Source organism: Aplysia californica, unplaced genomic scaffold (assembly GCF_000002075.1).
Source record: "Aplysia californica isolate F4 #8 unplaced genomic scaffold, AplCal3.0 scaffold00226, whole genome shotgun sequence".
In the NCBI taxonomy this organism is placed as follows: Eukaryota; Metazoa; Mollusca; class Gastropoda; order Aplysiida; family Aplysiidae; genus Aplysia; species Aplysia californica.
Genome location: NW_004797496.1, coordinates 558,909 through 584,540, shown reverse-complemented (window position 1 = coordinate 584,540; position 25,632 = coordinate 558,909). Strand labels below are relative to the sequence as shown.

The 25,632-nt window shown below is 39.0% G+C and overlaps 1 protein-coding gene across 2 annotated transcripts; it reads right to left on the bottom strand.

Annotated features, from left to right (window-relative positions):
• Positions 1 to 3,889: 3,889 nt before the first annotated feature.
• LOC101862950 (cell death-inducing p53-target protein 1) lies at positions 3,890 to 25,469 on the bottom strand. 2 transcript variants are annotated; one of them, XM_035970150.1, is made up of 5 exons: positions 25,282 to 25,469; positions 19,634 to 19,824; positions 15,560 to 15,592; positions 9,460 to 9,727; positions 3,890 to 6,794 (listed from the first exon to the last, which is right to left on the bottom strand). In XM_035970150.1, exons 2-5 carry the CDS (start codon positions 19,809 to 19,811, stop codon positions 6,686 to 6,688), a joined length of 588 nt encoding a protein of 195 aa, XP_035826043.1. In that variant the 5' UTR covers positions 19,812 to 19,824; positions 25,282 to 25,469; the 3' UTR covers positions 3,890 to 6,685. The 2 variants fall into 2 exon arrangements, with proteins under 2 accessions (XP_035826043.1, XP_005099861.1); XM_005099804.3 differs by lacking the exon at positions 15,560 to 15,592 and having other exon boundaries at positions 25,282 to 25,466.
• Positions 25,470 to 25,632: the final 163 nt, after the last annotated feature.

Below are 25,632 nucleotides of genomic sequence, written 5' to 3'. Positions count from 1 at the left end.
TGTGTGTGTGTGTGAGTGTGTGTGTGTGTGCATGTGAGCGTGTGTACATGCCAGTGTACGTGTCAGTGAAAGTCACCTTTAGTCCCATCACACACATCTCACTGTCAAAACTCTTCAAGTTCAAGCAACACATAAAGGGTACTATTGCCAAACCTAATTTACATAAAATAATTCCAAACTTGAGCAGCATTAGTCATACATAACCCATCTCTAACTTCCTCTCTCCACTGCATAAATTTTTTTTATGGCAATACCTGTCCCCGTCGTTTTATACAAGAAAAATTCTGAAACTGAGCCCAAAAATGTGAAATTATGCGATTCTGTTAATGTTAACAAAGAATGATAAAAGGAAATAATCCGAAATTATGCAAAAAATGATCAAATTTTGCTAAATTATGCGGGGTGCATAAAACCACGGGGACGGCAATACTTATCTCAACAAACCAAGTCTCCACTGTCCAAATTTTTTTTAAAGTTTCTTTCATTCTGAGCTGCAGTGCTCTGTTTGAATAAAAGTTTTCTCAATTTCTCAGTTCAAGAAAGTTGGTAGCAAGTTACAATGACCGGTTCTACAATTCAAAGGCTTCTTACAACGACAACTAGATCTGAGCCGAAGCTATAGATAATGGCAATCTCTGGTGTTGGCCCCAAGAGTAGGCGTACCCGAATATATGAATGGTACCATTATGAGCAAGGGTAGGATAAAGATTAGGGGTAGGGTTGGGGATAGGGTATGGGGTAACCTGCCGTAGTGGTAGGGGGTAGGGGGGGTAGGGAGGCATGGGTATGGCAACTTATGATCATTGGGGCCAAAACCTGATTATCCCTAGATAAAATCGTAGCCTGCGTACAACAACCCTGTAACCCAATGTCAAAAAAACACCTTTTTTGTGTTGTTTTTTTTTTTTTTACTAACGTTGTGAATTTTGTGTTAAATTTTCCTACATATGTAGCTCAATAAACATCGGCAGAGCAGCATTCCGACTTAAATTTTTAACAATAAATCATATTGTTAGATGAATTATCGAAGTTTTTTTCCCTTCTGCAAAATTTTGTTTTTGTGGGATACAGGGCTGTTGTACTCGGGCGACGATATACTTCCAGGAATTTGTGTTGTTGTTGTCTAAGGGAGGTGAGCCCATTCTCCTCACTCTGGGCAACAGACAAGCACCTGGCCACTGCAATTTGGTCGCCTTTAAGGACAAGCAGGCTAACCCAGATTTCAGGGGTTTCCAGAAATCTTGGCCTATACTAAAAGTGGGCATTGCCCTACCTATAGGAGAAGTTTGGTTTCATTGGTGTGTATATTTGTTTGGTTATAGAGAAAACTCTCCTTGTATTTTAAAGAAACTGAACAAGGGGCAAAAACTTTACTTTCGATTTTCTCAAAAAAGCATTTTTTTGGAATAGCCCTCTTGTGCTTGAAAGTGAGCATTTCCAATCCACTTCCCTGAGTCTAACGCTGGCTGGGAGCTCGTATCCTTGTTTTAGTAAGAGTTTTATGGCACTTGCAACAAAATAAGGTCATATAAGTGCGTGCTGAAAATAACAGGAGTTGCAAGAGAGTAACAAACACAAAAAAGGAGGAGAAATAAGGATGATAGATATATGATAGAAAAGAAGGTGCAGATCACACCAGAGCACCCACCCAGCACCCACTAAAATCTTTCAAATACGCCTAGTTAAAGCTGTGTTCACACAGGAGTGGGCGCTATAGAAATGATCTACATTTTTATTATTATTAAATACATCAAGATTTCTGAAAACAAGTGATATATGTATATAGTTCTGAGCAAATTTTTGAGGATTTGTCGACATTAACAAATACTTCTGGTCATCTAACCATAGCTAACAACCATCAACAATAAAAGAAGAGACAGCACCACATATTTAACAATCTTATTTTGCATACAACAGGAATTAAACACAACATTCTCAAAAACAGAATAAAACTGAAAAAAGAAATAATTCTTTTTTTAAATTCCAATGTAGATTTTTCACACCCTCATCAACATGATTTAGATCACCTAGGAGGCAGGCTTCTGACCCAGACTCAGAGGGAAACATCCCAGCACAAACCCTGAGATACTCAAGAAAAATTTCTTCCCCACTCAGGAATCAAACTCGAGTCTCCTGCGTGCAATAGCCAAGCACCTATCTGCTATGTCACAGACTGAAAAACAGTACACAGTACAAGCAATCCACTTACTAAGTCATAGAAAGTCAAAAAAACTTTGCTGTCTTGCTTCAAGTACATGTCAATAAAATTTTATTTTTCATTTGGTTTTTGTCAATCTTACTAAATTTTCCTTTCTTTGACAAGTAAACAGCTGGTCACATGTGTTGTGCAACTTCTCAATACATAGGTAACACTGATAAAAGCATTTTATTGCGACAGCAATTCATAAAATCTGTTTTTATGTTGATATAAAGTATTTATCAAATCCTTACATCCAAACTTTCAGGTTGTCAAACTTTAAAAAAGTGAGATATTTATTAAAATCAAATCGACCAATACTGAAGTAATTACAAAATAACAGACTGATAACAGACTGATAACATTTTCTAAGTCTGTCTCACTAAAAGCTCCAAATATAAGTATGCAAAAAATACATTTAAAAAATACATGCAAAAAAATCAACACTCAGATAAACAGGAGAACTGAGACAAGGTTTTTCCCTTCTTCCGAGGCTTCATCACAATTCACGAATTTTCAACCTGTTTTTTATTCTGCCTGTTTAACAATCCAAAAACAAAAACAGCAAAAACTGCGCGGAACAACACCACGGAGTTCAAACTATCACAAATTTGAAAAATAAAAAAGATCAGTAAAATTTCAGACAACCAAACAGATACATCACAGATTCCAGGATTCTTCCCCTTCCAGGCAACATAATAAGACTAATCATAACATAACCCTCTGTGATTAAAGTATATATAAATAATATGTACTTTTTCCTACATAAAACACCTCTAAGTACTCATTGATATATTGTTGACCTATTATATAGGACTACCTGTGCAATCTATGAAAGCAATATAAAGTAAAGTTAAAGTTGTTCCCGCATCCGATCCGGACATTGGGGATTGCCTTGTTAGTGAGGCAACTTCCTGGGCCTTCGGCATATCGTGGTATGGTGGCCAGTTCCTTTCCACGCCACCTTTACTTCCCTAACTCAAAGTCAAGTACCCCTCTGGCAGGAAGGTGAAAAAAAATCAGAGTCGGAACAATATAAAGTACTGTATTAAATAAAGCCACCAGAAATAAATTCTGCATAAAAGAATAGAAAAAGAAAAAATAGGCTCTGGCCAGAAGTACTAATAAATAGAGAGGTAAACACATGTGAACTATAAAAAATAAATCCACTGAGAACAGGTTTCTGAAAAACACAAAAATAGAATATTTTCCCTAGTAATAGTGATAATGAGCCAAATTAACTTTTAACCCTTCCAGCCCCAGGCATTTTTGTGCACTCCCTAACCCCAGCGCCCGCCAATACAGCAGTATTTCAGAAAAAGAGGTATATATTCTGAAAAGTGATGTAGTATTTTTGTTATATTATAAGGTTTAGATAATAACATATAACAATGTTTAAAGGTAAATGAACAAATATTATGAAAATTAAAGTTTAATTAGGTTCGCTTATTTCGTACCCCCCAAAACTGAGAATATACCTTCTTGGGACGGCGGGAGGTACAAGCGCTGCTGAAAATATATGCGCTCGGGGCTGGAAGGGTTAAGAACAAATACAATTGTTCCACCGCTCAGTGTAGGACTCCATCATAATATACGCGGCAGCGTGGTGAAATCAGGCACTCTTCAAAAGAATATCAAGTGAAGAAACTGGCATTTTTCTAAAGGTTTCTGAATTTTTAGCGAATTTTCCTATTTTGGTTCACCACCTTTCATGTCCAATAAAGAACACATTTCTGTGTGGATTTTACTGAAAAATGTTGATTAAAGGCGCAAAAAATGTTGATTTTCAGTTTCAACATCTCACAAGACTTGGAAATAACTCATCTTTGGCCGCCATTTTTTCACTAATTTTACTTCTGAAACCAGACGACCCCCACCTCCTTCATTCTCAAAAATCTCGACTTCTATTCAAGATAGATGGGTATTTTTTTTTGCCAAATGCAAGACATATGAACAAGCTTTAAGATAATATCAATAACTCCATACGCTCAAAAATTGACGAGCACCCAGTTCCACCACGTCGTGACACTTATTCACTTTTCAAAACGGCTTGCGGCAGAGTGTTACACTGAGGCAGTCATTTTATACACAAGCACACCAATCTTGTGCACGTACAACTCTACGTAAAATATTTCTGTGCTGCAAACCAGCAGTCCTGACCCTTTTCCTTCATATCCTCGGCAATCATTACAGACAAACCTATGATCAAATATCCATCTGAAAGCCTTTTAGGTTTGCGTATAAAATGTGTCACTAGGAATTTCGAAAAGAGAGAGAAATGCACTTTCTAAATAAATGAAAAACAGTCGAATCTGCTCTTACGTCGACCTTTCCAAGGTAATCACCTGTATAAATGACCATATACAAAGACCCCCCCTTGTACTATTTTAAAAATATTTAGAGAGTGTCTGTCTATAATTCTCATTTGTTAAGCTTTGCAAATTTGTAAACATTTGCCTTGTGGACAAAACATTCATTTCATTACACGACATTTAATTGAATCATTATTTCACTTCAAAATTCCCGGCCCCTTTTCATATATACGTTTCACATAATAAAATTATTTTTCACAGAAAGGTCACCAATCTATGGTCTTCTTAAACAACACCACCATCATTCACCATGGTTCCAAGGTCCATAATCCGCACAAAACATCTTAACAATCATAGTCCCACAAAATATTTCGCCCGCTCCAAAAGGGAGGCCACCAAGTCATGTCGTGATTCTAAACTTCACAACCCTAAAAAGTGTAAAAATTTAGCAATGTCACTGCATAAAAAGAAATAGTTTTTCCAAGTCCTCCCTCACTATTGACGCAATATGGCGCCCAACCAAATTCGGCACTGTGATATTTACTATTTAGTCTTGCTGATCGTTAGAAATAGAAACAAACCCCGCAAGTCCCCCATCAAACTATAAACACAATTATCCTCTCAGGTCAATCCCAGGAGCAAAAATCTAAAGTACAGTTGTCAACTGTAAAAATGTTTTCCCCAACTAGGCTTAAAATTTATGAGATGTGTGTATCAAAAGAGCTTCTACCACACCCCCACACCCCCCCCTCCACAGCGCCAGGAAGAGTTTCATTATTAGCCAGACACAAAAAGCTATCACTACGTGAAACAGATAAATGATTCTACATAAACTAATCTTACATCAAAATAACACACCAACAATCCAAAAATGGACAAGTTTACATTCAGACAATGAGCTACGTATAATATGTTTGACAATAGTCGTAACAAACAGCTGTCAAGATACATCAACATACTGTATGGTTGTTGGCTTTTGAGGGGGGGTTTCTGAAGGATAAAATGAGAAAAATGTTGGAGTAATAAAATTTTAACATAGTCAACAAAACATTATAGTTATTTCTTTTGCACTATACATCAACAAGCGCTGAAAGATGATAAAAATACTGGGAAGGCACTGTCACTGCTCCCAAATTCTCCAAACGTAGAACACGAAATAGATACAGACAACTGTGATCCCTTCGTCATAATAAAGTACAATAGGAAATAAATTAAGATGTTTGCATCTTTTAGTTTCTACTTCAAAAATAAAGCTAAAAAAAACAACCTGTCTCCTTAACAACCTACATACAATTCACTATTAAGACATAAAAACATAAGTTTCATTAGACATAAGTACGCATGGCTTGAAAACTCTTCAATTGAAAAGAGTCTGTAAAAAGATTGCAATAAGTTTTCATTTATTGATTTATGAAAGTCCAAGTAATCATGGTATGTGAAAATTTCATTTCCAGATATAAAATTTAAAAGTAATATCCTAGGGTAAAAAAATGTCTTTAAAATCACGTGGAGAACTGATAAGTTCTTCAAATACACTATCAGACAGTAACCCCACTTTCAAAACCTTCATATTATGTCTGTAAATTCTAAAGCAATTCAAACGAGCGAGTAAGATTATTTTGATATATATGCAAAGACAATTCGCTCAACAACACAGTTCCAATAATAAAGACAAAAGTAACAATGAATGTAAAAGTCCAAACAAATCATGAAAATGAATTAATTCTACATAGAATTATTCTTGAAGCTTAAGAATACCTCGGTTACATGTGCCATTGGCGGATCTAGGTGACAGTGATTTGCCTGGCTACAGACATTGTGTCAAAATTAACTTGTATTTTCATAAAAGAGGAAAAGGGACTTTGAACCGAGTGTCAAAATTTACAATTCAGAAGGTACACAATACAACAACCGGACCTCTACGGTGTCACAGAAAACCCGTAAGGCGGCAACTTCTGTAGCAGGCTACGACAACAGGGAGAAAGTGGAGAAAATTGCTTTTTTTTAATTGATTACAATAAACTTAGAGATAGAGAGGTTCAAGACAAGAGGAAATTTGGATGGAATATCAAAACGCTGAAGAAAACATTTAAAGTTTGTCAAAAGACATGATATGCCAGGGAGGGAACGTTGATGTCCTTCCGAGCCCTGGGGCTGCAGCCTGTGTGAGTCAGCACTACATGCGGGAGAAGCGAGCAATCTGCTGCTGACAGTTGGGGCAGGTGTGGATCACGTCCTTGCAGCCGTCAACGCAGAACGGGATCAGGCAGCATCCCAGGCCCAGTCTGAGGAAGGGAGCCAACAATGAGGATTTATATTTTAGTATTAGTAATTTTTTTAAATTTTTTTTTTTGTAGAGGTTTTACGGCGCTCGCAACACAATAAGGTCATATGAGCGCCAGAAAATTAGAGGTGTTACAAGTGAGTGACAAACATAAAAAAGAAGAAGGGGAGATAAGGACGATAGATGCGTGATAGGAAAGAAGAAGCAAACCACACCAGAGCACCTGCCAACCATCAACGAGGATTTATATTCAACTGAGAGGGGGGGGGAGAGGGGGGGGTTGTTTGGTATGGTTTTTTTGTAAGTGTTTTATGGCATTCGCAACTACAGAAGATCATATTATTATGAGCAAGCGGGAAACATGAAGATTTTCAGTTTGGAAGGAATTACTTTTTTAATTTTGCGCGGGTGGAAGCTGAAGTTTACTCTTATCGATTTTAGGAACACCACAGGATCTTTAATTTGTGCAACTTGCACACGGGACCTTTTAGGTTTTTCCGCCCTTATCTGAGAAGGCTAGGTGTTAGATCTTACCTACCCTAGGATCAGGAGTGTGGCTGAAAGACAGCAGTAAGGAGCCAAGGAGTAGCAGTAGAAAAGACGCAGAAAGAGTCAGGAGCCCAGAGGAGGGGGCAAAGGGGGAGAAGGGGGCAAGGGGCAGAAGGTGGAGATGAAAGCAGATAACAGAACATGGTTAAAGAGCAGGAAAGGGGGTGAAAGGAGAACATTCTAGAGAAGAAAATTTTCCGCCACTCTCGGGTTTTGATCCTGGGACCTTATTGAATGAGAGATGAACACCCTACCTCTAAACCAGGAGAACCGCTGATTTGATTGTTGCTGCACATAGTTTGAGTAAGGGTAAAGAGAAGCACATTAACACAATAACGCTCCAATTGTGTAGGGTAGAAGCAAGACAGATAGACAGAAATAGCAGACGGACAGAAAAGAAGAGGGACCTACTTTTTAAAAATCTGATAAGTTAGTCCTGCCTGCCACGCCCCCCCTCACCAAAGGATTCACATCAGACTGGTAGCTATAATCTAAGTGATAAAAGTGCTCCTCGTGATCATGAACAAGTATTGTTTTCTTCACAATACAGTCATGGACGCCGCAGGCTTACTTGCAAGTACATAATCACACACTCAATAGAGGGCACACGCTCGTCATGCAGCTCTTTACAAATCTTTTAACGGGACGACCATTTTCTGTTTGTTACCCGAGATCAAATCTAAGTACACATATAAGTTAGACATAGTAAAATCTCTTGATATGCAATTTCATTTTGGCATAGCTACAACGGTTGCTATGGAAACAGCCACCATCTTGAAAATAAACAATGAATTTCAAATCCCTAGGGCTTTCTTATTTACTGACCAAATTTGGTGAGAGTGTACCTGAACCAGACCCTATCAGAATAACAGCAAGTTTTTTTTCAATAAGTGCAAAAGAAAAAAAAAAGGAAAATTTTCCAAAAGTATAAAAAACTTTTTCTAAATTTAGATGGCGTAATCGCTTGCCATTGGAAAAGTGTTATTTTTTTCGAAAATATCTCTCTGTTACATTGATGGCAGCCTTTTCCATCATGTTTCCTGAAAGTTTCATGTCAAAAGAATGAAAACTTAGGAAGGAGTAGGGAAAAAAACTGCAAAAAAAATTACATTTTGTGAAAAATGACAATAATTGTGAAAATGCACAATATTAATCCATCCTCATGTTTTCAAAGGCAATTTACCAGGAGAATAAAGATTTTCTCAATTGTATCCATGCTATTTTTAGACAAAAAACAGGTTGATCTTCAAAAATCAGCCAACATAAAATTTGCATAGATGGACCCAAAATCTGCAAAATCAAGCGTCACTCCTCCCCTTTACGGGCATAAAATAAAAGGTGTTGAGCCCAAAACAAAAAATTCGATAAAAATTGCCCCACGGGTGGAAAAATGTTCGTTTATTTAATTTCAGCATTTTGACGAGCGCCTGATTCCATCATGTTGTGATACAATTTTGGTTTTTTTCAATGAGTCTTCCGGGAAAAAAAAGCCAAAAAGTGATCTAGTTCAGAGGAATCAAGGAGGGATGGACGAACTGGTTATGGCCACAAAATCTTTCGGCTCTTTTCCTCAAGAATGAGATAGAAGATGCCGAAGACGTGTCTCTTTTTGTCTCCATAGCAGAGAGAACTGCAACCTGAATCCCAGTCGCCAGCGGTAGTGAGCACATACTACGGCCTGGCGATCTAAGTCGCTGACGGTACTGTAAGTGTTAAAAAGTAAAAAGCAAATAAATAGCATAAATATTGCGCCCGATCCTACTTCCGATTTTTTTTTTCTTTTATGACAACAAAGGGTAAGAAACTGGTTGGCTAGAGTAAAAATTACGTAATCAATTTCCAAACGTTTTTGGAGGGACTTTTGGAGAGAACTAACATAAATAACTTACAGAATTGTCAGGAAAGTATTATTAATTTAAATAGTTCAGTATAAACTAAACAACTTGTTATCTTTAAAATGTACAGGCACTTTGATTTATAGATGGTTATGTCAAAATACACCAAAGTAGGATATTGTTAGTGTTGTTGTTATTATAATTAAATTATCATTTTTATTTAAAATTATTATCATTATCAAATTATTATTTTCATCAAAATCTTGAAGAAAAGCAACTTACCCGACCCACCACAGCACACAGCAAATGACCCAGGCAAAAGTGCCGCTCTCGTAGTGTATGCCCGTGACAACCTCAGCCCTGCAGTGCGGGCAGCAGGTGTGCACCGGAGACTCTCGGAACGACTGCACCAGCGTGACGGGCGGCTGGTTCACGACCACCGTAGTAGCCCCGTTGTAGCCTCCTTCTTGCTGCGGCGCATAGCCGGCTGGCTGGCCGTAGCCTCCTGGCTGATTATAACCCCCACCTGGCTGGCTCGGGTTTGAGTAGCCTGCGGAGTCACAAAGCAGTCTTACAGGATTTTTCTTTTTTTTTTGGTAAGTGTTTTACGGCGTTCGTAATTGCATTAGGTCATATGAGCGTGCGGGACACATTATACATTTTCAGTTGGTAGGAAATTTTGAATTTTACCTGGGTAGCGGCCGAAGACTACTCTTATCGATTCTAGACCACCAAGGGATCATTAACGAGCGCAATTTGCACAAAGGAACTCCAAGATTTTTTGCCCTTGTCCGAGAAGGCTAGGTGTAGATCTTTCCTACCAGAAGATCAGGAGTGTGGCTGAAAGACAGAAGTAAGAAGGAGCCAAGGAGTAGCAGTAGAAAGGCTGCAGAAAGAGTCAGGAGCCCAGAGGAGGGGGCAAAGGAGGTGAGGGGGTGAGTGCAGAAATAGGAGATAAAAGCAGACAACAGAACATTGCTAGAGAGCAGGAAAGGAGGTGAAAGGAGACAATTTCAGATTTGAACCAACACATTAACCTCTAAGCCACGAGAGCCCCCCCCCCCCTCCTCTTCTTACAGGATGAATATTACAAAGTAAAATATACCGAAATAATAACTGGTTATGGAGCTGATCTCAGGGTTATGTCCTGTCAGGTTTAGACGCAAAAATGCAGTAAGAACGCAATAAAAAGCAATCCTTGAGAAAGGATGGAGAAGATTTTATATTATCAAATCCTGATTAATCAACATGAGGTTATGTAAAGTGTAAAGAGAGAAAAGAGAAGTAAGACATATTGACACATTAACACATTATAAGACACATTGACACATTAACAGTCATTTAGTGTTGGGGTAAAAACCAAGACAGACAGACAGACAGACAGACCGACCGACCGACGAATGGACGGACAGACGGACAGACAAACAGACAGACAGACAGACAGACAGACAGACAGACAGACAGACACACAGACAGACAGACAGACAGACAGACAGACAGACAGACAGACAGACAGACAGACAGTTAGAAACAAAAGAGGAAAAGGTAAGCAATTAGTACCCACCTGTAGCACCCTTTACCCAACATCATGGCTATATAGGGAATTATTTTGATCAATGGTGTATCATTACGTACATAATGAGGTCATAAGAAATCTCAAACTATTTAAAGGGGAAGAGAGAGAAGAGGAGGAAAACTCCTTGTCACTTGAAATATATTTCTGTAAATGTATACTATTATCACAGATATTGTCATTGTTATTTAGTGCTAATGCTTTCCTTTTGTTTCTTCTTTTTGTCAGATTTTTGTCTTTCTAGTGGTTCGAGGGTGGAATTGATAATTCTACTTTCTTTCCCCCTTTATTCTTATTTAAATTTATCCCTTTTGCCTAGAATACAAAACAAATACTTGTTTCACTCTTACATCAACCTCAGAAAATCTTAACTTTCCCCATTACTACTCTACACAAAAAGAAAGGTGTCTATGTTTTTCTCTTAGATAACTGAATGATCCTACTTTTTCATTTGACTATCACTGTGTTCTTGTGTTTTTATGAATTCAAGTTAACAGGCCCTTTGTATCAGCGCATGTAGTGTTGAAGTTAGGCCCTTTACTGTCGCACACAGGAGACTAGAGCTCGATTCCCGAATGGGGAGAATTTCTATTAAGTATCTTAGTCTTTCTGCTGGGATTGTGTGTTTGTCTCAGCTCAAGTTGGCCCTGACAGACAGGGTTGCAAGCCTGCCTCCTAAATTATCTAAATAGTGTGAATTGGGGTGTGAGAACACACACATTTTTTTAAAGCTCTTAGTAGCTTAGTAGTTAACTGTCTGGTGTCTTGCAGGGTGTTGTCAAGTAAGCCTATGTCTCCTTATGCACGACATGACGTTTAGTCGTGCGCAACAGTCACAAGTGATGAATCGCAAGGTGTGCATCCTATGCTCAACCACATTGTGTCAAAATTTTCAGTCGCGAGAGGCAAATGTAACAAAACTGTCTCCTTATGCACGACGTGGCATTTAGCTGCACGCGAATGGCTACACCAATGAACGACTGGCAATTCACAGAAGAGAGACTGTGGCAACATTTAACACTTTGCAGTCACATAGCCAGCTGTACACAACACCCCATCTGTTCACCCAGCCAGGAGAGCGAGTAAAGCAGACTTTTCGAGCCTGGCGCCAGGTGACCGGAACGGATAATTTTCACAGGCGCATTTTTGCACCAAGTGACTGCAAAGTGTTAATGTCAAGATGGACAAGGAAGAACAAAGTCTGTCAGATGAGAGTTCTAGGAGCCGCTGACATTTTATATTTCGTACATGGCCAATCTTATGTAAGTCATCCTCATCCTCCTCTTCCTCCTCCAGTCCTCCTCCTCTTTCTCCTCCTGTTGCCCGTAAAAAAAAAAAGAAGAAGAAACTAGATTCACAAACTTGCATTTGGTCGAATTGAAGATGAACATCACACACACACACACACACACACACACACACATACACACACAAACACCCATACACACACACAGACAGACACACACACACACACACACACACACACTCAAACACACACACTCACACACACACACTCACACACACACACACACTGTGTGTTGACCGGCACTCCTTGGCTAAATATTTTGACCAATGGTGATGCTCTAAACCTGTCACACCCCCAGTCTGTCACACATGACGAAGCCCTCGATCGCTACATGCACCAATCGCAGGCGACGGTCACACGCGACTATCATGCGACTAGACGTCGCAATGACATGTAAGGAGACAGTTTTTTTATAATCTTACTTGATTGATTTTAGAGCAGCAAGGACCGTTCGCGGCGCCATATCGCGGCGCGCATAAGGAGACACACTCTTAGACTCTGGAGGATGATTTAGATACATATATATACAAGGTTCATTTTCCTTTACCCTTTTACAATGCTTGCTTCTTTCTGTAAACTTACTAAAGTGATGGGTCAATTGAAATTTGTAGTGAAAGCTGGTATTTTCCAGTGATTAAGTGGTGTAAAAAGTAATGGTCTACAACATTGCAAATATGTCTGTTAGAGAAGGTTCATTCAAGGACAAGTGAGCGCAAGCGCGGCCAAACCATCACAGAGGGCACATCCAATAGCCACGTGAACTAAGCTGACCTCTCTTTTAGTAAGGTATTTACAGTGCTCGCAACTACATAAGGTCATATGAGCGCCAAGGGGTGGATGTCAACAGAGAAGTCCAAACGGGGAGTCATGCTTTCTCTGCTCACCTCTCTAGCTTCAACAACACAAAGTCTGCTTCGACTATCAAGGCACCCCGGAAATAGCAGTTCACAAGAGAGTGACAAACATACAAAAGAAGTAAAGGAAAATGATGATAGTAAGGATGAGGAAAGAAAAAGCAGCAGTTCCCCCTATGTTGTTTCGGAACAGTATGAGTATGACATTGATAAGTCAGCCCATTTACAATTCTACAGTGCATACTTAGTTTTAGTAAGCGTTTTACGGCACTTGCAACACAATAAGGTTATATAAGTGCCAAAGAATAGATGTGTTACAAGAGAGTAACGTACATAAAAAAAGAAGGAGGAGAGATAAGGACGACAGATGCTTGATAGGAAAGAAGGAGTGAACCACACCAGAGCAGTGTAAATACGAACATGTTTATACCACCTGACCTCTCTTAACAAACCTAAACGCATTTGAAAACAAAAGGTCTTCAGCAGCGGCAGTATTTTAAAAAATGTGCAGTGACTTTGTGAGACAGAGCAGGAAACAGTGCTGAACATTTTAAAGAGTTGTAACATAAATCAATTACACAGCAATGGCAAAGCAACACTTAGTGAATATTGCTACAGTGCAGTCAAAAATTTGTGGCTCAAATTTTCCTCAAATTTTATCTCTTGAACGGGTGAATCGATGTCACCCATACTTTGCACAGCAGTTTGTATCAATTTGTCATAACGTAATTAAATTTTTCCGCCAGAGTTAAGGCTTCAATTAAAAATTTCGATCATAAATTGTTATAAAATACTACTAAATTTTATAGTGAACACATTTTTTTGCACAAAAGGTTCTCAAAACATGAGTTCAATAAAGGTAGTGTCCCGATTTGAAAAAAATCATAGACTTGCTTTTAAAAGCGATATTGCCCCAGCTGCAAACCTTTTAAAATCTGCAGAAACCACCCACTAGGATTTTTTATTAGTATTTATTCAGGAATTTTCTAGAGTACAGCTAACAGATTTTTACAAAAATATTGATCAGATAAGACATACTGATACAAGTCATTGTGCAAAAGCTGGAGAGTCTCTGTTCGATACTTTTGGAAATATTTGACAATAAGTTGCACCAAGAATTTTTTACCGCACTACAACACATACACAATGTACAAAGGTAAACTGTCCTAGTTAAACTTACAGACACATAAAAAGTGCAGTGACAAACAGCATGCATACAAATCGGATTTCAATTTATCATATTTCAGTACTGCAAAAGCAAAGTAAAGTATTGAAAGCATGTACCAAACATGCTATAAGTACAAATGGGGAGTACCGAAACTAAAAAGATTCACCGAAAAATAGCACAAGACTGCTGATTTCAAATAAAAATTATGTACAATGTATTCTTGAGCTTGAAAGAAATGAGACCACCAATTTTTGCTTAAATAATTCAATAAGACGAAAAGAAAAGATTTTAAAAGATCGACATATTTTTACCCTGTTATGACAGTAATGTGGGCCACATCAAACCTTTCTGTTTCAAAACAATATCCGATTTTCTCTCGCTGATTTGCTCTCCAACTAACTTAAAACTAGAGAGAAAAGACTTATGATTGGTCTCAGGCTTCCCTTTCAAACTATTTTTGTAAAGCAAAAGGCTCTTATTTCCTTTCAGTAGCTGATTTTGAATCTGAGCAGTCCATCTATATTCATACTCGTCTTAGAAGAACAGATTAAAAAACAGTCACAAAACTAGAGCATCAGTGGGAAAAAAGACAGAGACAACTTATTCTCCATACTAATAAATCTGAGAGTGAGAGACAAACACTGTTACGAATGGCTTGTATTAAAAGTGCAAAACAAGACAAGAATACCCCCAAATGCGACGTTTTCATCAAATGCAAAAGATGCACATTCTTTCAAATCAGACAACCAAATCATTACGCAAAGGTAATATTGTTCTATTCACACAAAAAAGCACACAGACAATTATTATTATTATCTATTTTGTCTCTCTATTCAAAGCAAAGGTCTGCATCTGCCCTTTGCACATTTTCAATACAAAGGGAAGGGCAGCAAATCTACCATAGGTCAAACAGGAGATCATAAGATGACAAACAAAGGGGATAAGAACCTTTCCACAAAAAAAAACTGAAACAACTATAAATCAAAAAAACAATTGATCCTCGATAACACGTCTAGAGAAAGCATACCCTCTGTAACAAAGTTGAAGGTCCGTGTTCCTTAGACTACGACATAAGTCCTGCGATAGCTTTTCTTGAGCTCAGTACCATAAATATACAGTCTAGTGCACACACAGCAAAACATGCACATCGCGAACATCTTTTCAGATCCTGAATTTTTCTTACACAAGTTTTAGTATTTAAAACACATGCAAAGCAAAATTTGTACATAACGGTAAGATTTCCATGTCTCGCGAATTTCACAATGCGCATGCTATACTGTATCTATATTTTGTCAAAAAATGAAAGGTCTTACAGTTAAAACAATCTCATCTCTGCCTGTGCACAATAAGTGAAAAGTATCACAACCATCTAGTGAGTGTGAGGTAGGTCGCACAGTTTCCAGAAAGTGCAATTATTACAGCTATTATTACTGCACCATGTAAAGGTTTCACCAAAAGCAAACACTTTAGAGAGCAATTACCTGGCCATGTATACATGTGTGTGGTGTTACCAGCTGCAAGAAACATAAAGGGTACATAACCAAAAACTCAATATAAATATGCTGCGAAAAAAACTTGTCATTTGATGGTATCAACAGTTCCTTGCTTACCAGTACTAAAACTTTCATAGGGGAAAGGTTTTCAAAAGAGTAACAATTCAGTCTCCGGACATCAGAACAGCAAATACAGTCGAAAATGTTCAAAACAGCCACCCAATGTCAAGGAGAAGGGTAATCGTCTTAGACAGGTGAACGTCTTGGACAATGCCATTATAATATAATATACATTCTTTATTCTTAATTCAAAACTTAAGATAAGACAAGACACTACAAGACATTCATTGTTCATTGTTCACTGTTTCAGAAAGCAACATCCCTGCATTCCAGACATGTCCGTTGCTCTCTCCAAAATGTCACCGAGGGTCTTTCAAGACAAGACAAGATAAGATAGATAAGATATAAGAGAAAAGATAAAAGAGGTAAGATGAGATAAGATATAAAACAAGATATAAGATAAGATAAGATAAGATAAGATAAGATAAGATAAGATAAGGTAAGATAAGATAAGGTGAGATCAGATCAGATAATAATTTATTGTCTTTGTGGGAAAATATTCTTGGCTGCCCATTATAAAAAAAACATTTTGCCCACTTACTGAGTCAGACATGTACTTCAAGGCCCATCATTTCAGAGAACTAACATTTCCCCCAACACTTTGGTGTACACATGCTGTCCATCAACCAGAACGTCCACAGATCACTTCTTCATCTTCACCTATCCTTTCCTCTGCCTGACCATTGGAGCACCACTGTAGGTGCTGCAGGGTTCCTGCCATGAACTCCCCACCAAATTCAAGGAGATTTCAAGGAGAAATTTTAAACATTCAGGGAGATTTGGTCAAGAAATGCAGGCCGAAAGCCTATTTCCAATAAGCCTACACTTGTCTGAAAGGAATCGTAGTTTCAATTTTCCGACAAAAATTTTGTTCATGTCCAATCCTGTGAAATTCAAGGATTGTTTTCAAGGAGATTCCTCAAATTGAAGGAGCTTTCAAGAAAATTCCTCAAATTCAAGGAGTTATTAAGGAGATTTTTCTTGAATGCAAATTCAAGGAGTTTTCAAGGACTCCTTGAATTGAAGGAGGCCGCAGGAACACTGGTACTGCAACCAGCTTCTCTCAGTTCTCAGTCTTCTACAGTCAGACCACTCCTTGATGTTGTCTTCCCCATTGTTTCCACCATCTGCCTCTTTGTCTCCTTCCTTGGGCTGTTCCTTGTACTGCCGTAAGCTGAAAAATCGCCTTTTTTATTCGCAGCAGTTTTGAGAAAAACTATTATTTTAAAATAGCTGTTTTCTTAAATTTGAATTCTAGTTGATTAAAAAACTAGACATAGTTTCACTTTGATTTTTTCAAACAAGAAGGGTAACTGATCAGGCTTTCGATTTAAGCAAATAAAAAATTGTTGGCGCTAAAACGAAAAAAGGCGTTTTGTCAGCTTACGGCAGTGTAGGTCTTGGTCCGTGCAGATGATCGTGCGATGAGTCCGTTCCACTTTAGTTTGCATCTTTTCACTGAAGTCAGGCCATCTTGCTTAACATCCTGTAAACAACCCTGGGTATCCTGGGTCAGCTTCAAAGTCAGTCCACAACATCACCCTCACAGAAACTTGCTGTGTGTAGGCTAGGGCTTGAGACCCTATTCAGCTGCCGGTTCTTCTTTACAGTTATTTATCATTCTTTCTGTCAGATCGCCAAGAAATATGTCAGGCACTTAAGAAAGAAAAAAAGTAGTTGCTGAGAGTCAACGAAAAGAGCCCTCTTCCGTTATTCTCCTCTGTGGGGGTTTAAAGAACTTCTAATAAACAAATTTTAAAAACCTTGGAGGTCTCATGTACATTTTGTGCATGTTAAAGAACCCTTAGGAGGTTGAAAATCTTAGAAGAGTAGGCCGTTAAGCCGTTACCCGCACAAAATTCAAAAATGCTCGTTCCATAAAGAATATCCTTATCACTGAAACAGTCAGAAAAGTTCTAACACCCACCTTCCTTGATTCCAAACATATTAACTATGATTATACTATTCCTCTCCTTTGGAACATATCAAGTCAAGATCTGAAGGGAGAGAAGTAGTACTTGGGCAATCTACTTCAACTATGTCTACCCCCTTGGTAAAGCTGAATTACACATGCTGCCTTAACCATCATCGCTATCGATGGACACCCCACGAAGTAGATAAACAGGTGGCTGCCCATGCCATCTCGGCAGAAAGAGGCCTGTAAATATTCTACTCTATAAAATGAAATGGTGAAATGATATATGTTCAACACCCCTATCAACACTATTAGATTATTTAAGAGGCAGGACCTCCAAGTTTAACATCCATCTTCGAAAGGACCGAGCCAAGTGGAAAATTCGTGAAAAGTACCTTTCTCAGGCACATAACGTCAGACCGAGCTGAGGCTTAAACTCCAAAACTCGTAATCGTCGTAATCGACAGTAGCCTAACCACATTGCCACCAACGCCACTCTGTTCCACTTTATGGACAATCAAATGTTAAATTGATTTGGAGGCTAAAACAGGTTTAATTTTTTTTTAATAAAAAATATTACATGTTGAAAGAGGAAATATAAGCATTAGATTTTGAATACAAAAAAACCCTCAACAATACCATACACAACTATACTTATCAGTCATGGTCGAGCACTTGTCTCCAAAACTGGTTGCTATTGCAAAAAGTGGATGGGCAACAGTCAAAGGAAGGGTGACAGTATAGCCAACGTATGGTCAAAAATTCAGATAACCAATTTCATTTGCTCAGCTTAATACTGGCCTGATGGTCAAAAATTCAGATAACCAATTTTTTGGCTCAGCTAAACACTGGTCACTGAGCCTCATATGGTGTGATGTGAAAGGCTCATTTTTGACTGACAGGTTTGGAAAAGTATTTGGAATCCATGCATCATCACCATTCATTGCTTTTCTCAGCCTGGATCAGGTACAGGCCATAAACAAACACTTTTCCACCTATCCCTATTCTGAGCTGGCTTCTCGACACTATATCGGGTGCTTAAAAAGAAAAAAAGACCCATTTAACCCTTTAATCTCCCAATTTCTTTTTCCGCACTTGGACGGAATTTAAGTTTGGTCAGTCAAAATGGAGCACCGGCTCACATTCATAGCGGACTATAATAAGCTACAACAGCGTTTTATCCGTCATTAGAAAGAGAAATAAAGGTAAAATCAGATTAAGTAAACTACTGGGCCAGAAAATCAACTAATTGTAATTTATGGCGATAATGCACACCAGGCCGAAAATAAAACAGCACACAAAAATGTGTCATGAAGTGGTGGTCGTCAATTTTGGGGCATATGGGGTTATTGGTATCACCTTAAAGCCTGTTCATTTGCCTTTCTTTTAGTGAAAAAGTATCCATCTACGTTGAATTAAAGTTGAAATATTTGCGATTGAAGGAGTCAACGCTGTCTGGTTTTAGAGGTAAAATTAGCGAGAAAATGGTCGCCAAAGGTTGGCAGCTTCGATAGTCTAAGAGTCTTTGGAAACTGCAAATTTACATTTTTTGTGCCTTTAATCAACGTTTTTCAGTAAAATCAACAAAGAAATATGTTTTTAAAAGGACATTAAAAGTGTTGAGCCAAAAAAAAGAAAATTATAAGAAAAATTGTCCATAGCCAAAAAATTCAGATTTCTTTGATTTCAACATTTTGACCAGCGCCTGATTTCACCACGGTGCCTCACAAATATGTCAGATTTTCTATATATACACCCAGTACACGACTGACATATTAGTTAGCAGCTATATTAACTATTAACATCACAAGACAGTCACTGCAGTGGATCCACAAGGAGCACGAGGCAGGGGTAGGCCACGGGAAATATGGAGGAGATGCGTAGAAAAGGACATGAGAGAGATGAAGCTCACTTGGAGAGAGCTTGGAAGCATGGCCCAGGACAGAGATAAATGGAAGGAGCTTGTATGTGGCCTATACCCTGCCCGGGCTGAAAAGCATTGATGATGATATTAACTATTACGGCACCTGTCTGCTTGTACGGGTCGTTGTAAGGAGCTGGTGCTGGGTAGCCCGAGCTGGGAGGTGGGTACGGCCCGCTCGGAGGCGGGTACTGTCCGCTCGGAGGTGGGTACTGTCCGCCCGGAGGTGGGGCACCATAGCCAGGGTTCGGGCCGGGGTATGGTGGCGGTGGAGCGTCAGACATCCTGGCAGTCAGTCTGTGGGACAGATTTCATTGCATTTTCTTTTATTTTCTAGGCAAAATACATCAAATAGACTAGCTCGGCATACAATGAGGCGATAAAAGTAATTTAAGTTTTAAGCATAGACCTCACAGCCTAAAGCAAAAGCAAAAAAAGGGGAATGGACCAGAGCTTATCAACTAGTCTCTGGAATGAAATAAGTAGAGGACACATGAAGACCAAAGATCATAGTACATTTTTCCCACTTCAAGTACTGATATAATACCTTTTCTTAAAATTAGGAAAGTTAACACACCGAAATGCCTAGGGTACCAAAATAAATGCTTTGAGCCTTGAGGAGCAGGTAAAATCATCTTTTTTTTCTTTAATGCAGTTTTTTTTTACATCCCTATCGACAGAATTTAGATCATTAAAGAGGCATGGTTCGACCCTGTCTACCAGGGCTAATCCGGCTGAGGGCAACAATATCCCCGTAGAAAGACCAAGATACTAGACTATAAAATATCTCCCCACTCATGAATCAGAACTGAGGTGTCCTGCGTTCCACAGCAAAGTGTGTAACTAATAAGAAAAGAAGAAAAATGTAGATCATTTCTATAACACTCACTCCCATATGAACACAACTATAGGCACTTTACATGGATGCATGTACAAATAATGTTCGCACACGCACACGCTCGTGCACACACACACACACGCCTACCTGGTTATCATAGCGCAAGCTTACACATCGTTACAAAATGACCACATACAAATACATAATAAAATAATATATATATACACAATGCAATTCCCTGGTTAACAAAATATATAAATGGACAGTTATTTACATGTATATGAATCTACCAGACTGACAGGTGAGCTAAACGATGCAGTAGTAAATCTTGACAGTTTCGGGATTCAAATCTCAATATTTCTCAGACCCTATTTGAGGATAAAAAATACCATAGAAGGCTTTTTTCAAATCTCCTTGATGCACAAAACCTTGGTGGCCTAAAATCGATAAGAGTTGGCTTCGGCTGTCACCCGAGCAAAATTCAAAATTTCCTACCAACTGAAAATAAATGTGTCTCTTGCACTAATATGACTGTATGCAGTTGTGAGCGCCGTAAAACAAAAAAAACAACAACCCTGACTTGAGGTTCGCAGTCCGCTCTGTCTTGTCTGCTAGGCAAGAGTTCGTCTGCTCTCTGAGAGAATAAAATTGAGGAACGCACTCAAAAAACTAACTGTCTTGAGGCTCACAGTCCATTCACATGGCCATCCGTTACCCACTTGCTCTGACTGAGTACGCGAGTAACGAACCCGTCCGGTCCGTGCGCTCGTCCCAACTCTAGTGAACATGGCTAAATCTTTCATTGAGACGATTGAATATTGTTTCCACTCTACATTTGCTTGGAGTTCCTCAATTATTGCAGTGTCGCGGGTGTATTTTCTTGTTTCTGTACAAATTGTGTTTGATAGTCCTTGTAATGTATACATATAATGGGGATGGAGGTACTTGTGACAGTGATTGCCCACGAAAGATCTGCTGTGGTATGCTTGGGGTGTGAAGCGATGTTTGCTAAAAATTGTATAGATCTATCTTTCCATGCAGCCACCAACAAGACTCTTGAAGCGATTCAGAAAAACAGAGCAGGAATTCACATTTATAGTTAATTGTCAAAGGCACACCATATTCCTTACTAGCTTCAACAGCTTTTTTTGCAGCTTGAATAGATGTGACGTAACACCTTGTCTCCTTTTGATAGTTGAAATCGTGGTAAAACTAAAACACTTGACACAAATGTTAGCGAAATATGACAGTACAGCTTTGTCCCTCACATCAACCTCATAAATCAAGAGAATATATATAATCTCCTGCCATTGTCTTACATAATCGGGGCTTTCTGTACTTTTTTTTTTTTGTTTGGCAGTTAAATTTAAACGCCCACAGACCCGACAATCTTCATTCAGAGACTGTTTATGGCTCTCAATGTTTGATACGCAGTTGAACAATGTTTACTTTGGAACACAATTCACTAACTGATTGCCAATCACTGCAAAGTGCTGTTTTAGACAAATTAGAAAACTACAAGTATGATTTGATGACTATCACAACGTGCAAACAGAAATTAACACAATCGATTCATTTTGGAATGATTTGTAGCCTAATTAATTTATTAAATTTGAAGAGATCACATTCTCAAAGGCACTTTTGATCCCTTTACACTCACAATTTAAAACTGTTATATTCCCAATTGAAACAATGAAAACTAGTGAAACTTTCACAAGATATAAGAAGACAAAGAAAAGAAGCGAACGTAGCTAAGATATATCCTAGACTCTGGGGGTAGAGAGAGCGGCGATTTTGTAGTTTCGTTCGTTTAAGTCCAAAGCTGAACGCCAGAGACCCTGAATTGCCAGATAATTGTTGAGGAGAAAATCAAAATTCAAGCAAAGAATGGCCCTTTTTCGGCAGTACCCACCCCCAATTATTATTATTCGCCGGTTTGGGCCCAAAGAGTCAAGAGTAGGGGGGTTTCAGTGGGGCTTGCCCCCCTGACCAAATCACGGGGGGGGGGGAGGGGGTGCGGGGGGGTTCATCCTGAATTTTACCATAATTTGATGTTTTGCAGTTCGAAGTGGCTTAAGTACGGCTACTGCCAGTCTAGCCGTACTTAGATCTAGGTTTGGCCCTATCGACTCAAGCCTGTTTAGCACACAAGTCTCATTAGATCTAGATCTAGTACTTATTCAGGTTCAAATACATGCAAGTCAGTAAGGCACCTTTTGGTTTTGTCTGAAATACAAATTAAATACTTTAGGCATTGCAAACTAAAAATTTCATTTACAATTCAGCCATCAATATTAAGTACGGCTAGCCTGACAGTCTAGCCGTCCTTAAGTACGGCTAGCCTGGCTGTCTACCCGTACTTATCTTAGGCCCTATTAACATTAGAAAACAAGAGATTTAAAATACATGTACTGTCATTAAGGTACCTGGTTTCGTCTCAAATGCAATATACCTTAGGTACTGCACACTAAAAATGTTTATTTACAATTCAGTAGGCCTATTTTTTGTAAATTTTATGGTCAGTCTAGCCATCATATCAAGAATAAGTACGGCTAGACTGCCAGTCTAGCCATCATTAAGTACGGCTAGCCTCTTCCTTTGCAGTTAGGTTGCATCCCTGTGTTGCATCCCTGTTCTTTGTGTTGCCCATTTGGTCATCAATACTTCCTGATTTCTTCTCTGGACGTAAACAAATGGGTGGTGGCCTTTAACAAACGGAAATACAAGATCACCGAGAGAGCATCCTATGGCTCATGAAATTGGGGGAAGAAACACATTCTGATAAGGGCAAGATAGGAGCGCTGTGCACGAGTTGACACCGGTCAATCCCCGCCCCCACGCGTGAAACTGCCGGTCACCTGCCAGTGATGTATGGCCTAACGCGGGGGGCCCGAGCAAACTTCAAACTAAAAGATTGCTGAGACGGAATTTGGACTGTGTGGTGGGTTTGTGTTATAAAAAAATATTTATAAAATAGTCCTAGAAAATCTAAATCTAGATCTAGAGTAGGCCCGCATCACCGCGCTACTGTTTGGGTACGCAACCCCCGGTCTCCTGCTTTGTTTTGGATAAGAACAGCGAAAACGAGGTCACTTTCTGTGAGCATGCGCAGAATGCAGCTTATTTCACTTTCGTTTTGGAGGTTCCTGTCAACACACGTGATTCTACGGTGTCGGAAAGTTTTGCCCCTTCATATTAATGGTTTTCGTAACCGGTATCGGTCAATTTACTAAGCGCTTGAGTAGTCGATTATTTAGCACATCTCGCTAATCTAGCTCTAATGTATCGTAGAATGTATACTAGAATCGATAAATACTATCGCAGGCTGCTTCTTAATGCCCAGGAACATGCCAGATAGGGTTGCGCACTGAAGCGGACCAAATTTGGGCAGTCCGTTTCAGTGCGCAATATCGGCTTTTTTGCTATTTGGCATTGATAGTGTGGCTTCTACTTCTAGGCCCTTTGTTTGTTTTACTTATTAAGTTATTTCTTTATGACCTGCATTGTGCACTGGAACAGACTGTTTTCCTTCCATTTGGATGCATTATATTGCCATTGGAAGATGATGAGTTAATGTATTCATGTCAAAATTAATTAATATGGAAATATAATCTCCAAAATGTTCAATTTCTTCTTTTCATGTCTTTTTCTTCTTCTTTTTTGCCCTTTTCCTTAAAGAATACTAGTCTAGGTATAGTCTAATTCTTGTTTTCTTCTTTCACTTCCTTGTGTCCACAGCACCTTTCTTTTTCAATTTCTTCTTTTCACGTCTTTTTCTTCTTCTTTTTTGTCCTTTTCCTTCTAAAATACTAGTCTAGGTATAGTCTTATTCTTGTTTTCTTCTTTCCCCTTCTTGTGTCCACAGCATTTCTTTTTATCCATTATCAAAACACATACACAAGATGTAAGGAAATCTCCTGTTAGGGGGCGCACAGCTCCAAAAAAGAACACGCCTAATTGACCTTGGCCTTCTGTTATGGTCAGTACAGGAACTTCTTGCAAGGAAAAGAAGACTAGGCAAGGATAGAGAAAGATGAAAAGTGTCAGAAAAGAGCTAGATCTAGATCTAAAGCTGTAAACATGGTACTATTGCGCACCCAACCAGACGATATGTTGCACCAAACCAGAAACCTTGCGCACCAAACCAGACACACGTTACCAAACAAACACCACCACAACATATAGAAATTTTAAACTGCTGTTACAGTAATACGCTACACCGTATAGAGAGGAAGTTTTTCTAACTTCTGGTGAAAAAATCATGAAGATCGACCTGTAACTTCCAGAGATGTCCACAAAAGATCGCTTACTGTATATCGCACCACAGGATGTACTCTAGATCTAGATTTTAGATCTAGATATTAGATCTAGATCTAGATATAGATCTAGATCATGATCAAGATCTAGATTCTGGACGTAGCCTAATTTTACAGCCGACGATTTTGTATTGTCATTCGTTAGAGTCAAAAGTAGGGGGGTGCCCCCCTGAATTTTATCCTAATTTGATGTTTTGCAGAGGTTGCATCCCTGCTCTTTCACAGTCTTTGTGTAGCGTCCGTAGCCTTTGATCATATCAAGACTTCTGGATTTCTTCTCTGCCTCTGGATGTTTGTAAACAAATAGATCGTGGACTTAAACGAACGGAGCTACAAGATCACCTTATAGCCTTTTATACTAAACTAATTAGAGGCCTAACTGCCTAACTAATATGGCCAACCAACTACTGTCAACTATCATCATAGTCATAAGTTCATAGGAAGGCTAATCACCACAATTTGAATTGTTATTCCAAGTCCTAAAAATACGATTTTCATTTTGGACCCAAAAAGTAGAACATCAGGCAGTGGGAGTGACCTTCTAGATTCTAGATATCTAGAGAGAGTGTAAAATTATTTTCCATTTCATAAATGACTTACCAAGAGAATTCGAAGCGTTCAAGATTTTACTTCCGCGTCACTCAAAAGGCCGGAAAAGCAATCGTTGCAATGATATGGGCGCTGTCCTTAAAAAACATCCGGAATATGGGGTAGATCTTGAAAGGAGTAGCCTAGTTGGGTGGATAGCAGTTCATGGTGTAATCTTAACCGGAAATCCGGGGACGAACAGCAAAGTGCGACCAGAGAGTAGGGCTGGGTCACGAGCGCGAGAACGGAACTGAATCGTCACTCTTTCCTGCGGAACGCGGTTCACGATTCACTTCAGCGGAACGCGGAACAGTATCGCCAAACGATTCCCGATTCACTCCCCTGTCGCTGTCACTAGAGACA

Bases quoted from the DNA above. Each gene is read 5' to 3' on its own strand.
- LOC101862950 (XM_035970150.1), bottom strand. From the start codon at position 19,811: ATGTCTGACGCTCCACCGCCACCATACCCCGGCCCGAACCCTGGCTAT. The intron at 9,728-15,559 runs GTAATTGCTCTC...GTGACTCCGCAG, and splicing joins ACACATGTATACATGGCCAG to GCTACTCAAACCCGAGCCAG. The intron at 6,795-9,459 runs GTAAGTTGCTTT...TCCCTTCCTCAG, and splicing joins TGTGTGCTGTGGTGGGTCGG to ACTGGGCCTGGGATGCTGCC.